Raw genomic sequence first — 15,792 nt, forward strand, 5'->3', positions numbered from 1 at the left:
CAAATAATCGTACACGTGTCCTTTTGTCGTGGCATTAAAAAAAAAAAACAGGGGCCGTGTGTGGGAGCGAAAAGCTGGTGAAAGGGATGATGGATCTGCGTGGCGGATCTCTGATGCTGCTGGGTCCTACCATGAACGCCAAGGTGGCTTTCGAGCTCTCCGAGCGAATTCCTCATTTGGGCCTACGCATGAGGGAGCATAGCCGCAGAGCCCATGTGTACGCGGAGAGAATGAGGGAGTTGGGCATGAAAGTCAGGGCTCGAGACCCACCCGCAGCACAAGCTAACCCAAGGGATGGTGAACAAAGACTACGGATACGGAGGATTGCTGTCCATAGACATGGAGACTGAGGAGAAAGCCAACAAGCTCATGACATACCTCCAGAACGCTACTCAGTTCGGCTTCATGGTAGTCAGTTTGGGTTACTACGAGACCCTCATGTCCTGCTCCGGGAGCAGCACCAGCAGCGAGCTTGACCCCTCTCAGAAGGCTGCTGCAGGCATCTCTCCTGGCCTTATACGAATGTCGGTGGGGTATGTGGGTACTTTGGAGCAGAAGTGGTCACAATTCGAGAAAGCATTCCTCAGAATGTAATGTCTTTTATAAATGGTTTTTTTTCCCCAAAAGAAAAAAAATACCAACAATTCATCATCTGTGTTATATGATGTTGTGGTCAATGTTTCCGTCTATAATTTGTTGTATCACAATGTTTTATGCTCCGGACATCTATTTAGTTAAAGCATATTCGTGTGTGTGTGTTTTGCTTAGAAAATTTACCTCTGTATGTGGACGCACATATTGCAACTCACTTTATAACTCAAAACTGTCTACTCTGTTTTTCTTTTCATTATCAAAATCATGATGAAATAGCTATCACAAAAGAAACATGTTTTTTTTTCTTCATAGGAGTCACCGAGAAATGCAAATGTAAATGGGTGTAATAAAATGATGATTGGAATAATAGTGGTCGGGGTTTGGCTTTATACGCTATCTTATATATATATATATATATATACTTGAATAAAGAAGAGGTTAATTTATTGTATGAAGTTGAGGAGTAGTGGATCTGCGCCAAATAAGCTCAAGCTCACGAGCGAACTCCTTCTGCCTACCAACAACAATGGTGATGTGGTCTTTGTCGGGGACGACGTGGATCCTGGCACGTGGCACTTTTCTCTTGACGCCGTAGCTGCACTCCACGGGGATCAGCTCGTCCCTACCACCGTGGAAGACGGTGACGTCACAGTCCACGTTGTCACGGATATGGTCCAGATAAGCCTCTACTTTGCTCCCTGACCCGAAGATGATGTTGTGTAGTGTGTGCCACGACGCGTTGTGTGTGTGACACAAAAACCCTTCTATCAAGTACGTTCTCATCCTGCGTGGATATATCATCATCCCCAGTTAATTATTCACTTTTTTCATTGCATCTACTACTGTATATTACCGGCGAAAGTAGATTAATTATGCGCAGTTAATTTATGTACACAAAATTTGCGTTCGTACGTATATATATATATATACCATTATGTCACATTAATTTCCTCTCATCACAATTTCAGGATGAGGAAGAAATTCGAAGGTGTCCGTGTCTGCCTACATTAATTGCTCTTAGTCTATTAACTGATGAACTTTTGTTTAGCAAAAAAAAAAGTAGATAAATGAGTACCTGTTTCCGGTGAGTAGCCTGGTGAGAAATTCTAACAAGTGGTGGTTCTTGCAAAGGACTAGACTGACGGTGCGGCTAATGTGCTCGTACCAGCTGGCCACTGAGGCTCCAAAGGCCATCGGAGGCCACACTTCCTTGGGCGCCACTCTTCTCATCACATATTGCGTCCCTTGCACTCCCTTTGGTACCGAATAATATGGCTGCCCTCCCCATCAGTTCACATATATCAATCAATTACCATACTAACCAGGAAGCATTTGATTAATCAACTAATTAAAAGGAATTAATGTATTATATATGACTCACAGGAGCCAATAGAGTAAGCGACTTGATGGCTCCTGGGTGTTTAACCGCGAGCGCAAGAGCCAGAATGCAGCCTAGGGAATGAGCCACTACGTGAAATGTCTTGAGTCTGAACTGAGAGATCACCGATCGCTCTATCATCTCTAAATGCTCTTTCAATGTATACAATGAATCGTTGGGCTTTGGACTTTTCCCGTAACCCAACAGATCCACAGCGAGCAGCCTGTAACTAGATTTGGCTGAGTCTGAGAAGTTTGGGAACAGAGTCTCTGTCCAAAACGTTGATGATGATAAGAACCCATGTATGAACACTACGTTCTCTTGTGCCTTGTTGTCTGCACATTCACAGTGTAATATTTTTTACTCATGGCTTTTAACGTAACAAAGATATGTATTTGGAAACTTAGCATATTAAAACCTAACAAATATATGTATTTGGAAACTTAATTAGCATATTACGAGGAAATCACGCACAGATAATTTAAATAATTTATGATGTAATTTGGAGTAGGCGCATACAAACTACTCAAGACATTCGTCACCCATTATTCTCTGAGTGCATCCACTCCACATTAGATCTGCATGATCTCATAACACTAGGTGAGAAACATCCCAGCCTTTTATTTTTATTTTTGTCTATATCATAATAGAACCATTTGATCTTTGAAGGCATTTCTTTAGAGTATAAGTTTAATCCTGATTAAACGCGAGTCGTCCATTTAAATTGTAATAGAGGATTTTGATTGTACTAATAATGCCAAGCCCCACTAGAACCCATGCCGCCAATAATTAATGATTATGCTCTAATTAATTTGATTCTTAAGCTACCAGTCTTTTGTAACCAAGAATAACCAAACTTTTTTCTTTCTCATGAGAATTTATTATTGCACTCTTAGATGAGAATGCATGCTGAACGAGGCACTAGACCACTGAGAGAGGAGTCACAAGGGAAAAGGTTTTCACATATCTAACAGACCAACGAATTAGCAGGGGAATGAGCTTGATCACACAATATAATCTAGGTTATATAAAAATGTAAAATGTAGAGAGAGTTTATATGTACCTTTGGGCTGTTGGACATTGACAAAGAGAGAATGGTTGGAAGAGGAAAGCCAAGAAGTGCAGAAAGTGCAATGGCAATCAGACCATCTTGGTGTTCTTTGCAACTTCTCGACCACCGTGGAATTCACTGTCAGTATTGTCTTTTTAGTTGATGGTATTCTCTTCTTGGACTCATCATAACATTTCACAGCATCTTTCTTGAAGCACTTCACCAGCTTAGTGAGCTTGGTGAGGAGTGAAGGGCGTGAGTAGAGTGTGTCGGAGATCTCATCCAGATGGATCTTTGTCCTTGTCAGTGAGACCACCTTTGAGTAATCTCCTGATCTTTCTGACACTATCATCTTCCCGCCTCTGCTTCCCCCAGCCGCGGTTGGCTTGGCCTCAGGGGGCGGACAGCAGTAGCAGGGTTTCCACTCTGACTCGAAGAAGAAGTCAAGGGTCTTGTAGGTAAAGCAAAGCAAGAAATCCACAATGTCGAGGACGAAGAAGACGATGAAGCCCACGGTGCGGTTGAGCCACCGTGAGAATCCCATGCTGTGGAGTTTGAGTCTTGTGGAAGGCATGTATGTATGTATGTATGGTGGTGATGTTGCAAAGACAAAGTGCGTGAGAGAGAGAGAGAAAGTATTACTAGTATAATAATTAAGTTAATGAAGAGAGAGGAGGAAAGGAGAACAGATGGCAGATACATGAATTTATTGATCGCATTTAACATACATTGTTGGCTAAAATGATGAAATTGGGTGGCCGTTGAATTTTTGCAGCCCCTACTCAACACTCGACCACGCATATCCAGCACATACCTTAATACTATTTTTTTTTNTCTTGAAGCACTTCACCAGCTTAGTGAGCTTGGTGAGGAGTGAAGGGCGTGAGTAGAGTGTGTAGGAGATCTCATCCAGATGGATCTTTGTCCTTGTCAGTGAGACCACCTTTGAGTAATCTCCTGATCTTTCTGACACTATCATCTTCCCGCCTCTGCTTCCCCCAGCCGCGGTTGGCTTGGCCTCAGGGGGCGGACAGCAGTAGCAGGGTTTCCACTCTGACTCGAAGAAGAAGTCAAGGGTCTTGTAGGTAAAGCAAAGCAAGAAATCCACAATGTCGAGGACGAAGAAGACGATGAAGCCCACGGTGCGGTTGAGCCACCGTGAGAATCCCATGCTGTGGAGTTTGAGTCTTGTGGAAGGCATGTATGTATGTATGTATGGTGGTGATGTTGCAAAGACAAAGTGCGTGAGAGAGAGAGAGAAAGTATTACTAGTATAATAATTAAGTTAATGAAGAGAGAGGAGGAAAGGAGAACAGATGGCAGATACATGAATTTATTGATCGCATTTAACATACATTGTTGGCTAAAATGATGAAATTGGGTGGCCGTTGAATTTTTGCAGCCCCTACTCAACACTCGACCACGCATATCCAGCACATACCTTAATACTATTTTTTTTAATTTCAAAACATCAATACTTAGGAACATGTGATGTCGATTGGTCCGGTGATGACCCAGAACGCTACTATTGTAGCCTACTTACACACAAAGTCAATCAAGTCACCATGCATGTAGGACGACTCCTTTACATTTTATGTTATATATATTTGATTCCGAAACTTGTAATTCATGTTTTGATGTACATTTCCAACTTGTACAAGTATTTGCTGAGAAGGTAAAAAATGTTTTATGTGAAAATAACATGTTAAGCAGACATGAAAATATATGTTTAATGTAATAAAACCCGTAGATAGTCAATAATGATACGCATATATGGCCTGTTTGGTTAGACCACTAGCTACTGAGTGCTTTGGCCAGTTGAAGCCTATTGGGGTCTAAAATTAAAAAGAGGGCAGCTAAATCTATATGATTATATAGCGGATTGTTATGAAAATGAAACTAATACATCAAATAATTGAAGTAGTGTTGGGGAGATGTAAACTGTAAATGTTGATAGGCAAAAAGAAGATTGGACAGGTGATATGATGGCATGTGGCCACTCAAACTCATAGCCATCACTCTAAATGCCCAACAGCCCATCTAAACAGCTTAGCTGACCTGTTTTTACTTTTAGAGATAATTTCTATAATAATATATGTATGTATACACACATTTTGGAAAAACCAAGTTATAGAGTTAGACTATAAAATATTGATAATATTCATGATGCGAACTGCGAAGGACGTGTGCGTGGTCTTAAGCAACAGCTAATCGCATGCATGTCCTTACCCAATATAAAGTTATACCGCTCCCTATAATTTGCTGGGGCAAAAATACTAATGAATTAGAAAATTCGAGTGCGCGCATGAGAAAAGAGGGATATATAGTAGTTCGGTAAGGAACGCGAAGCCATGTGCTATATATGTTTAAAACAGCCTAAAAGCCTTAACAAACAAAAAAAGTTACTTCAGCGAACGAGTGGTTTGATTATAACTAGATCCCGATACAGTACAGATTCGACAAGTTAATGACGGAGACAGATTTGTAGTCCCTCATGTCAAGCCTTTACATCTATTTTCTTACTTGCAGTTTTTCATATTTTGGTTTATATATTTATTGCAAACTTATTGGCATGTGTAGGAGGAATAGGTTTTTTTCTCTCTTGAAAACTTGAACCATTTGGTGGTCAAAGAACGGAAGGTTCACTAATAGCCAAGTGAATTCTGATATCGTTCATAAGTTAAAGGGTAGTTGAGTGAAATTAGCCAAGAGGAATTTAGTGTAAAGCCTCAAACTCAACCACTAAACGGGGAGTTGTTTTGGTAGATGTATAGAAAGAGAATTAGTTACAACTGTAAGTTAGAAGCAATAACACAAAAAAATAGAAAAAAAGTTACAACTTACAAGCAATAAAACGATTGTAATGCAGTGGTCAGCGACGACTGACATACTTTATAATTGCACTCCATTCCAACTTGTAGCGTTAGAAGTGGTTTGGACTGACAAAACTCAAGAGTAACTCACAATAATAATTAAAAAATTGTAGTTTATGTAAAAAAGTCAAAAGACTAAAAGAAGCCTTAAATGCGAAGTTGATGGAGTTTGGTAGAGAGTGTCTTTAATTTATTGTTCTACATAGTATTTTGAAACTTGAAAAGTGCTCCACTCTTTTCGTCCAAAAAAAACAGTGTTCCACTCTTCTACTCCATTATTTATCCCCTACTTGCTAATTTAACCCAACAACTTTACCATAATCAAATATAATTAGCACTGGCCACTGGATATTTCAAATTTTCAATCACACACATCTTAATTCTTAAGGTATTAAAATACCGCAATAACCGATTTCAATCTCAATAACATACATTATATAGGGGTTTATTTAATTATTGATTTGTTAACTTATGTAAAATATAAATTATTATATTTGATTTTGAAATAAAAACATATGAATTTTGAAAAAAAACATATGAATTTTAAATCATATGTTTTATCCACAAATTTGAATCTTTCTATTTTTCATATTCAAAACCCATTTAAATTACAATCTAAATTCTAACTGATATTTATATATAAAACTAATAAAACATGATTTTGAAAAAGATGTTAAAATCCATTAAATTCATGATTGAATAAACTCCCCTTAGTTATTGATTGAGTTGCAACGTTCTTAAAAATTGGATTGAAAGCCGAATCAGATAATTATATTGTTCACGATTTAGTCCAATGGTTTTACAAATTTTGCAAATCCATATAAGAAAGATTGGTACGGTTCTTCTCCTATATAAAGATTATAAAGGGACCATACAGAAAAAAACTTATAATAAATATAAATGAAAATCATATATATATGTAATATTTTCTTATTGGTCAATTTGACATTTTATTTTTAATATATAATATTTATTTGAATGAAACCTAAAATGTAACACATTTAATCACATACTTACTTTATTAATAAAATGTAAACTGAAATTACATAAATTATGAACCGGCAATTTTTTCTCTATTCATTTCATTTAAGGACACTATAAATTGTAATTGTAATTTTTATAATTTAAGTATTAACTTCTATCATGGGTTGAGTGACAATTATAATTTTTTCAACAATTCAAAGAAAATATATAAATTATTCTATAATGAACCGTTCTCACATTCTCTTTCAGCATATTTCAAATCCTAAATATTTTTGTTGTTTTGTTTATGTTCTTACAATAGTTGAAAACTCAATTAACATGTTATCGTAAGAGTTTGATTATATATTTTATTATTTTGTTTAATATATTTCTTACATTGTTTTATTTTTTTATTTGTTTTTATGTACTTATTCTTACTTATTTGTTTTCTTATATTTTAAATTTAAAATTACATATGTATAATACAATTTTGATAGCTATAATAAAATTTAGATGAATCAAAAATAGTATTACTTCGACGGGATGACAGAGGGAAGAACATATGATTAGCCTTTATTCACTCTAATAGTATCATAAAATCGTGTTGATGCATAGAAAATGAAAGGGAAACCAAAGTTTTTTGAATTAGAAACATCTCTGTTCTTCTTTACTTTGGATGTTACTGATTTTTTTTTTTTTTAACATCTATCTTTATTGATTAGGAATGTATATTACAAGCATTCTGTTAACCATCTAGGTAATACAACAAAGATATGTGATAATGGAGTCATAATTGTGGCGTAGGGTGAAAGTTTATCAGCTGCTTCATTTGCTTCACGAGGTACATGTCCTAACAAGGAGTACGGTAGCATTGTCATCCAATAACGGATATCAAAGAGAAGTGTTCCAAGCCTTTTGATGATCTTGCCGCTTGTTGATCAAGTTTTAATATACAAACATCCGATAGTATTTGCTTGAGGTTTTAATTTTTTATTAACCATATTAGTTTAGGTTTAGACTTTAGTGAGATATGTGAATTAGTTAGGGGGCTAAAGCTTGAGGGCCATTGTATTGTATGTGGGCTTATTATAAGTCCACAAAAGAAAGTAAAGAATTAAGTCGCGACGCGAGGCAAAGAAAGTGGTGGACACTTGTAAGTCGTAAGGTGTGGGTGACGTTTGTGTGGCCAGTAAAAGCAGAGTGGTATGAGATNAAAGACATCCCACAGGCCTTGCTCTTAGGGGCTAAAAGCTTGAGGGCCATTGTATTGTATGTGGGCTTATTATAAGTCCACAAAAGAAAGTAAAGAATTAACTCGCGACGCGAGGCAAAGAAAGTGGTGGACACTTGTAAGTCGTAAGGTGTGGGTGACGTTTGTGTGGCCAGTAAAAGCAGAGTTTGTATGAGAATGAGATGATGATGATGGTAGGGAAGACGAGCAAAGAGCCGGCGCGAGAGATATCTTCTTCTTATCCATGGCGGCGGCTATTGCTAGTATGCAAGCTGTCAATCTCACGTTTAGGCGACGTGGCGTTCGATGCGGGATTGCCGAGCCGAGCGGAGAGCCAGCTCCGATAGGGCAGAAGACTAGATACGACGATGGGCTGGTGGAGAGAGTGTTCATGGGTCTGTTCGCGAGGAAGATGGACAAGTTCGGGTCGAAGAAGAATAAGAAGAAGGAGACGAAGGAGAAGGGGTTCTGGGAGTACGATTACGAGAGCTTCGTGGAGGTGTCAAAGAGAGTGATGCAAGGACGGTCCAGAGTGCAGCAGCAAGAGGCCGTGAGGGAGGTTCTTCTCTCTATGCTGCCTCCTGGTGCTCCTCAACAGTTCCGAAAGTTGTTCCCACCAACCAAGTGGGCAGCAGAGTTCAATGCGGCTCTTACGGTGCCTTTCTTCCACTGGTTGGTTGGTCCATCTCAGGTACCTCTCTCTCTCTCTCTCTTCCAGTCTGAGTTGAATATGAATTTGTTACTACTGCTCTTGATTTACTTCTGATTGTGCGCAGGTCATAGAAGTGGAAGTCAATGGGGTGAAACAGAGAAGTGGAGTTCGTATAAAGAAATGCAGGTAATTCAAAATGTCTACTAGTTAGTTGTCTTGCTCAAGAAAACATGTGACAGACTTGTATGCTCCTCCTACTCTTGTTTGAACAAGGTATCTGGAGAACAGTGGGTGTGTAGGAATGTGTGTTAATATGTGCAAGATTCCAACCCAAGATTTCTTCACCAATGAGTTTGGCCTCCCACTCACAATGAACCCAAGTACGTACATTATATCTCTTTTTTTCACCATCCTTACCTCACTCCACCTTATCTCTTTTAGTTTCTTAACCCATTTTGGTTGTATAGATTTTGAAGACATGAGCTGCGAGATGATATACGGGCAAGCGCCTCCGGCCTTTGAGGAGGATCCAGCCACCAAACAACCTTGTCTAGCAGACATATGTAGGTGTTACCAAGGCTGTCAGATTGCATACATGTATTGAATGTTTGAAACACAAACTGATTCTTGGTGCTGCTGATGTTGCCTGCAGGTTCTATGTCCAATCCAAGCTCCCCAATCTGCCCTAAACTAGAGGCATGAGTGGATCGGCACAACAGCCACTTCTTTTGTGGGTTGTGCAATTTCCAAGAGATATACATACTTTTTTCCAAACACACACATATATAAGTCTACAGTGTAGAGTTGTGAAGACAAGTTAGTATCTGTGTTTCTATTCTGGTTGGGTTGTGTAAGTAAACGATTAATACATCTTCTTTTTGTTTTATGTTTCAACTCCAAGTTGGTTATACCTTTGAATCTTTGATATCAAGTGTTCCGAGCAGTTTGTATGTAATGTATACCTTAGGTTCAAGGCAACCCTGCATTTGATCAACTCTGCTGGATTTATGACCATCTTGTCAACAACACTACTAATATTTTTTTTATTTGATACTTCTGTTGGGAAATTGAGGGTCATTCATTTATGTCGATTGATGATCATCTGAAGAAAGGGGATAAATCTTGGTTAAAGAAGCTAGGTGTGTTGGAACATGTCCTTGAGTCTGTAGACTGTAGAATCGCTGGGATCACCGTTGAATAGAATTGCCCGAGTGCAAACATACAAAAAACAGTTTAAAGAGCTCTCATCTCCGTGTATTGAATTAACCAAGATTTTTCAGCGCATGAAGTTATATCCTGATGGGATATACATTGAAGAGCGCTGGTGACGACTGCGTTGTTCGAATTTCGAGCATAAGCGAGGAAGAGAGAACAGACAAGAGTATGACTATGAAGTCGCTGAGGTTGATTCTGGTGTCTACTTTGGCATGCTCAGATTGGTTTTCTAAAGATTAACAATAAGAAAATAGAAATGAAGACTCGACTTGGGTTGTGTTAGAGTTTTACCCTCTAAGATCTTCAGTATATCAGATAAGCCCCTGCATGTAAGTGAATTATTGGATCTTTCTAAACTCAACCTACATTATACTGTCTTTGATCATATATGTAATACATCCATCGTTATTCATTTACTGCAGCATCTCCTGTCATCCTCTGTGGATGAGACTGTTCGTTTATGAAGAGCATGGTTCTGATTATAATGTCGCAGAACTTTCTCTCATAATAATCTCGGTGAGCTTCTTCTTTTTGTATATACATTCTTCTTCTTTCTTGCGTATTCACTCACACTTCTCTCCCTACTTTATATGGGGCGTGTCTCTTTGTTGACTAGACAGATCTTAAGGACATTGTAACAGCTATATATGTGCTTTAGTCCAGATGCAAATTAAGGTTCTTAATTTGGAAAACTCTACTCCCTTAACGGTTTCCTTATTCTCATCGTGTGAGCTGCTTACTATGAAGTGTTTCCTTACTTTTCAGGGTGCAGTAATAGGTTCCATGACAGGTAACTGTGGTTTTTACCATATACCCGGTATGTTTATTTGCCTGCAGTTAGTTGTTAAGGTTACTGTTTAATGACTTGACAACAGCTAGAATAATATAATGCATAATATTGTACATCTCATTCTCACTTCTCAGATAGCCATCTACTTAAATGGACAGTGATCAACTTGCGTGGGAAGAAGAAGGTTCCAGGCAAAAGGATCAATTAGAAACAATGGAGTATATTTTGCAGCTGAGGCCCCCAAGCTCGAAGATGAGTTTGAATTATAACGAGTTGACTGGACCTTCAGAAGCAATTAGCTTTTATGACTTCTTGTTAGATACTTGCTTTCATTAATAGTATGTGGTTTGGTGCTTTATTTTGATATATACATATACACATACTGAAAGACTTGTTTACTTGTATTTGACTTCGTTTCCTGCAACTCCAACTAACTAGGTTGGAAGTGTTGGTACAAGGGAATATACAAAGTAGATAAATGCTTAGATAAAAAAAATCCATTGATATTTTATAGAGAGACATACTATATAGTTAGGACTTAAGAGAGGTGGAACAGATGAGGCATTAATGTTTTGACTTAATTGACACCCCCAAGTGTCCAAAAACACACAGAATTTGAGAGGTGATTCATTGAACGCACTGGGAGGTTGTTGGCCCTTCTAAGAGACATTGCCCAACAAACAATCTTTAGTTTCATCTATTTCTGCTACTTTTCTTACTCTCTAACGATAGCATCAAGCTTTTGAGGTAGAGAGAGAGAAATACCTGAAGAGGAGAATGATCGAAGCTGATAAACATGTGATGACTCAACTCACTCTTTCAGATTTACAACACACTTTCCAGGGATAAATAAACGATACTTATTTTATTTTTTCCTCTATCTATCTAAATATATAATAATAATCATAACAGCTAAAGCTAGAAAAGGAGAAGGCTATGAAGATGCAGAGCAGTCCTGAAACGATGATGGCCAGAGTCCCCACTCCAGATCCTCACAGTACCAGCGTACAAGAAGATGCCATGGACTGCAAGACCAGCTGGAAACGTTATGACAACCCCTACTACTGCTCTTCACAATCTCAACAGAATCAACACCAACGCAAGGCATTTATATGGGATCTGAATTTCATAAAGGTCTTCATGGAATCTGAACTAGGGAAAGCTCGAGCCGAGATCAAAGAATTGAAGGCAGAGCTGGACTACGAGAGAAAAGCTCGAAGGCGTGCAGAGTTGGTAAACAAGAGGCTGGCTAAAGATGTGGAGGAGGAGAGAATGGGTAGAGAAGCAGAGGAGATGCAAAACAAGCAGCTCTTAAAAGAGATATCGTTTGACAAGTCAGAGATGGTTCGGATGAAACGAGATCTTGAAGAAGAGAGACAGATGCACAGGTTGGCGGAGGTTTTGAGAGAAGAGAGAGTTCAGATGAAGCTGATGGATGCAAGGCTTTTCTTGGAGGAGAAGCTATCTGAATTAGAGGAAGCTAACAGACAAGGAGAAACGGAGAGGCATAGGATGATGAAACCAAAGATACTGGAGAGAGCCTGTAGCTCACCGGCGAGGAGGAGGTGGGAGAATCCGCACATTATGAGAGGAATCAATCCGTTCCCAAGAGTGATGAGAGCAATAAGATCAAAGAGTGAGAAATGGGGTTCAAAGCTGGAGTGCCAAAAGGTTCAGCTCAAAATTCTGCTCAGACAAAAGACCACTCCAAGATGTACTCCTCTTCTCTCCTCTCCCTGATACTGTAAGCTTCTTTTTTCTTTTGATCTCGCTCGCTCACATCCAAGGACTCAAAAGATGTGCTAATTAATAAGATTTTCTTCGTTTATCCCTTAGATAATATTTTCTTATATTCCATTTTTTACTTTCAGTGGAATTTGCATGACATTTTAAAAGGATTTGGTTTCACATTGATATTTTTTTAATAAAAAAAATCAAATACGTACGAGGTTGAACTTTGTTATTTTGAAATCTACGTACATGTTAATTTGGATTTCACATATACAACAAATCCTTACCAAAAAATATATTTACGTTCAATTTAAAGTCAGTGTAAGTCAATAAGTCATGGGGTATTTGAATATTTGAGGGTGAATCTCTTCACATGAGGGTTGGTGTACATATCATAAATATTGATATCTGTGAAAGATGAATTGGAGCAATATGATGACCCCATTATCCGGATTTATTATGTTTTCTTCACCTAAAGCTTTCTTCTTATGCTGGTATAACTCTTAACGTTAAGACAAGATGGACTNAAAAAAAAAAAAAAAAAAAAAAAAAGATGAACTTTGACATATTTGATGATTTTCAACCTTGAAACTTAATTAAAGAGAGGATGAGAAAAAGACGTGGTAGAATTCGAGAATTAGGAATATCATAAATCAAACTGAGATAGACAGAGACAGTTTTTATAAATTCTCAAATTCATGCTGATTGTCTTTCTCATTATATTACCGGAAATTCATGCATGCTCCTTTAATTAGTTATAGACAATCGGCAGATAAAATTACAACATGCATGTCAAATCGAATATAATATGTCTTCGAGCATCTTAATTAACTTGGAACAATTAGTTTCTCACGTAGTACTTATATAAAATATATATGGAGTCTTTGGAATAAAAAAGAAGAAGAAGAAGCTATAGTTTCTAAATGACGCAATCGACTGGAGCAAGATAACAGACTTCATTAGTTCTATCGTTTGCCACGAATTCAGATATAGGGAATTAATCAAAATCTAAGGTATGTACCACCGACAAGACATTCTCAGACGAACCACTTGTGATGCTCGATGTGACGCCGTTTTCACCCTTGGCCACGACTCTCACACTCTCTATTAGCTCATTTATTCTACCATCCTCAGACAGTATCTGTAACAGCTCTTCAGTGTTTATGACCAGCTTCACTTTCCATATTCCACTTTTGCTGCTCGTACGCCTCCTCCTCGTCCTCTTCTCCTTCTGTCGGGTCCTTGTGTAGTTGTTTCTTGAAAAGACGTCCGTGCATGATCTCTTCAACACCCTGTGGTTATAATCTAGAGACATTCTGTAAGGAGTCATCGTCGCTGAAAAGGACTCGCTGTTGGATCTCACGTGGCAGCTGCCCACAAAAGTCTTCAACTCCTCGGAGGCAATTTTGGGAAAGAGATAGTAAGACTGACCGGGGACAAGGAGGTGGTGGTTAGGCAGGGGTTTCCAGAGGAGATCAAGGGCCGAGAAAAGAGCATGGTCTGCGAATTCGTGGGAGACGGAGCCCGCCGTGACGGGGCAGTAGAATTCAAGAACTTCACCGTCTGATTTTATGACTTTGGTCAATAAGTCTTCCTCGTCGCCTAACCCTCCGAATAAACAGTTTCCCATGCTTGGTTTGTGTTCTCCTTCTTGCCTACTTCATGCTCTCTCTCTATATATAGTCTAATTATAAAGGTCGGTGACGGTGAGAGAGCAAGAGCTTCCCCTATAGTGCTTTTTATCATAAACTTCAAACTATGTGTGAACTCAAAAGTCGCGTACATCAAAGGAAAATGCGGTGGAATCTTCTTTGCTTTGCATTATTTTTAGGTAGTTTTTATATATTTGTGAAAATTTCTTTTATGTTTTAATACAGCCTATAGTTTATTTTATTTTATTTCAGCCTATAGTTTTTTCAAGAACTTTTTCTATTTCTTTTTCTGATTTGGAGACATGCTAGCGATATAGTAGTGTTGATTTCTTTTGTTCTTTGATGGTGAACATTTAGTAAATTTAACTTCAAGTGACCACAAAACCAACTTACTTATATAAAAAAAAGACCATGGAAGAAGCAGAGAGTTGTGATACCCAAAAAGAAAAGGAGTTAATTGGGCTATAAAGAATACGTCGAATCAAATTATATTGGACCAAAAGAGAAGGGTGAATGAGTAAAATTTAAGAAAGAGCTTAGTTAATGGGTCCATTTCAATCCCATTGAATCCTATAATTTGCAAAAGAAAAGAAAAGTCTTTATGTCCACTAAGAGAAGAGCAAGAAAGAAAGAAAGAAAAGTGCAAGGTTCTGCGGGACATCGGTGTCTTTTTCTTTAATAAAAAAACACATCTCTCTCTCATCTTATTTTGAAGTCTTAAGTCCGAATTTGGCGCCAGTAGCTATTTTTTTAGTTTAACTAACCTCAAAACACAAAACTCCATATATTATTTTACGATAAAAAGTTAATTAAATGATAAACTTCTCTTATTTTTTTTATTTTTTTTTTGACATCAGAAGATCAGCTCAAATAAACCAATTAGTAGGAAAAACGTGTATATAGATAGTTTGTTGCGATTCTACTCTAGCGCGACGCGCCAGCTTGTCGGCCATACCATTCTGTGAACGGGGATTAGGACCAAAGAAAAGGACATGAATTCTCCCTTATCTCCATCAATCTCGTCTAAGTATGTCTTGAAAGCGGGCCACTCGGTAGGCGAATACACCATCTTCACCAGGTCAGAACAGTCCGTGAGAAAATCGACATTCTCATTATCCGCTCCAATCATGCATCTCATTGCCCAAATAAAAGCTTCCACTTCTGCATGAAGGGGTGACAAACTCCGACGAAGATTAGATGCACCCATAGTGGGAGATTCCCCCTCAAGGGAAATGCAATACCAACCTCTGCCAGTGAATTGATCGGTCACTTTCCAAGATCCATCTACATAAAAATGAAATCCAGCTGCCGCTCTGTGAGTCTCAGAGACATCATTAACCATGTAACCAGCATTCAAACGGGTCCCCTCCTGCGGGGGTATTCTCACAGGGTCTTCTTGCGCCAAACACCAAAGTTTAGCTTCCTCTTCCGCTAATCGTAATATCGCCAGCGGATTGGAATCCAAATTGCTAAAAATTTTATCATTTCTAGCCTTCCAAACATACCAAAGAATCCATGGGAATACTTCCGGCAAGGGAATCTGCTGAAATCTCCAAAATAATGAGTCCATATTTGCATAGACCGACTCTGAGGGAAAAACATCTGAAGAAACCGGAAATGGGGACAAAGCCCAAACTTGTCTGGCCGGGGGGGGGGGGCATA

At 38.5% G+C, this 15,792-nt stretch overlaps 4 protein-coding genes and 1 long non-coding RNA gene across 5 annotated transcripts; 3 read left to right on the forward strand and 2 right to left on the reverse strand.

Annotated features, from left to right (window-relative positions):
- Nucleotides 1-679: 679 nt before the first annotated feature.
- Nucleotides 680-3,802, reverse strand: LOC104773683 (probable lysophospholipase BODYGUARD 2). Its single transcript, XM_010498326.2, has 4 exons — nucleotides 3,036-3,802; nucleotides 1,976-2,307; nucleotides 1,670-1,869; nucleotides 680-1,378 (listed from the first exon to the last, which is right to left on the reverse strand). The coding sequence occupies exons 1-4, from the start codon at nucleotides 3,595-3,597 to the stop codon at nucleotides 1,033-1,035; spliced, it is 1,440 nt and encodes a 479-aa protein (XP_010496628.1). The 5' UTR covers nucleotides 3,598-3,802; the 3' UTR covers nucleotides 680-1,032.
- A 4,419-nt stretch (nucleotides 3,803-8,221) lies between these two features.
- Nucleotides 8,222-9,736, forward strand: LOC109124570 (beta-carotene isomerase D27, chloroplastic-like). Its single transcript, XM_010498327.2, has 5 exons — nucleotides 8,222-8,781; nucleotides 8,867-8,928; nucleotides 9,016-9,122; nucleotides 9,210-9,305; nucleotides 9,395-9,736. Exons 1-5 carry the CDS (start codon nucleotides 8,335-8,337, stop codon nucleotides 9,442-9,444), a joined length of 762 nt encoding a protein of 253 aa, XP_010496629.1. The 5' UTR covers nucleotides 8,222-8,334; the 3' UTR covers nucleotides 9,445-9,736.
- A 755-nt stretch (nucleotides 9,737-10,491) lies between these two features.
- On the forward strand, nucleotides 10,492-11,151 carry LOC109131586. The gene is made up of 2 exons (XR_002037183.1): nucleotides 10,492-10,632; nucleotides 10,723-11,151. It is a non-coding gene; the product is annotated as an uncharacterized LOC109131586 (long non-coding RNA).
- A 216-nt stretch (nucleotides 11,152-11,367) lies between these two features.
- Nucleotides 11,368-12,681, forward strand: LOC104773685 (protein BRANCHLESS TRICHOME-like). The gene is made up of 2 exons (XM_019242722.1): nucleotides 11,368-11,545; nucleotides 11,660-12,681. The coding sequence occupies exons 1-2, from the start codon at nucleotides 11,525-11,527 to the stop codon at nucleotides 12,485-12,487; spliced, it is 849 nt and encodes a 282-aa protein (XP_019098267.1). The 5' UTR covers nucleotides 11,368-11,524; the 3' UTR covers nucleotides 12,488-12,681.
- Nucleotides 12,682-13,275: 594 nt separating this feature from the next.
- LOC104773686 lies at nucleotides 13,276-14,214 on the reverse strand. The gene has a single exon (XM_010498329.2). The coding sequence runs from the start codon at nucleotides 14,106-14,108 to the stop codon at nucleotides 13,476-13,478; it is 633 nt and encodes a 210-aa protein (XP_010496631.1). The 5' UTR covers nucleotides 14,109-14,214; the 3' UTR covers nucleotides 13,276-13,475.
- Between the last annotated feature and the right edge of the window lie 1,578 nt (nucleotides 14,215-15,792).

Source organism: Camelina sativa, unplaced genomic scaffold (genome assembly GCF_000633955.1).
Source record: "Camelina sativa cultivar DH55 unplaced genomic scaffold, Cs unpScaffold00619, whole genome shotgun sequence".
NCBI classification, from domain to species: domain Eukaryota; kingdom Viridiplantae; phylum Streptophyta; class Magnoliopsida; order Brassicales; family Brassicaceae; genus Camelina; species Camelina sativa.

What these genes read in the sequence shown, in the direction of transcription:
- LOC104773685 (XM_019242722.1), top strand. Translation starts at nt 11,525, where the DNA reads ATGATCGAAGCTGATAAACAT. An exon ending in TGATCGAAGCTGATAAACAT is followed by an intron (nt 11,546 to 11,659) that starts GTGATGACTCAA and finishes TAATCATAACAG; the next exon opens with CTAAAGCTAGAAAAGGAGAA.
- LOC109124570 (XM_010498327.2), top strand. Translation starts at nt 8,335, where the DNA reads ATGGCGGCGGCTATTGCTAGTATGCAAGCTGTCAATCTCACGTTTAGG. An exon ending in GGTTGGTTGGTCCATCTCAG is followed by an intron (nt 8,782 to 8,866) that starts GTACCTCTCTCT and finishes GATTGTGCGCAG; the next exon opens with GTCATAGAAGTGGAAGTCAA. An exon ending in CCCACTCACAATGAACCCAA is followed by an intron (nt 9,123 to 9,209) that starts GTACGTACATTA and finishes TTGGTTGTATAG; the next exon opens with ATTTTGAAGACATGAGCTGC.
- LOC104773686 (XM_010498329.2), bottom strand. Translation starts at nt 14,108, where the DNA reads ATGGGAAACTGTTTATTCGGAGGGTTAGGCGACGAGGAAGACTTATTG.
- LOC104773683 (XM_010498326.2), bottom strand. Translation starts at nt 3,597, where the DNA reads ATGCCTTCCACAAGACTCAAACTCCACAGCATGGGATTCTCACGGTGG. An exon ending in CAATGTCCAACAGCCCAAAG is followed by an intron (nt 2,308 to 3,035) that starts GTACATATAAAC and finishes GTGAATGTGCAG; the next exon opens with ACAACAAGGCACAAGAGAAC. An exon ending in CGCTTACTCTATTGGCTCCT is followed by an intron (nt 1,870 to 1,975) that starts GTGAGTCATATA and finishes TGGGGAGGGCAG; the next exon opens with CCATATTATTCGGTACCAAA.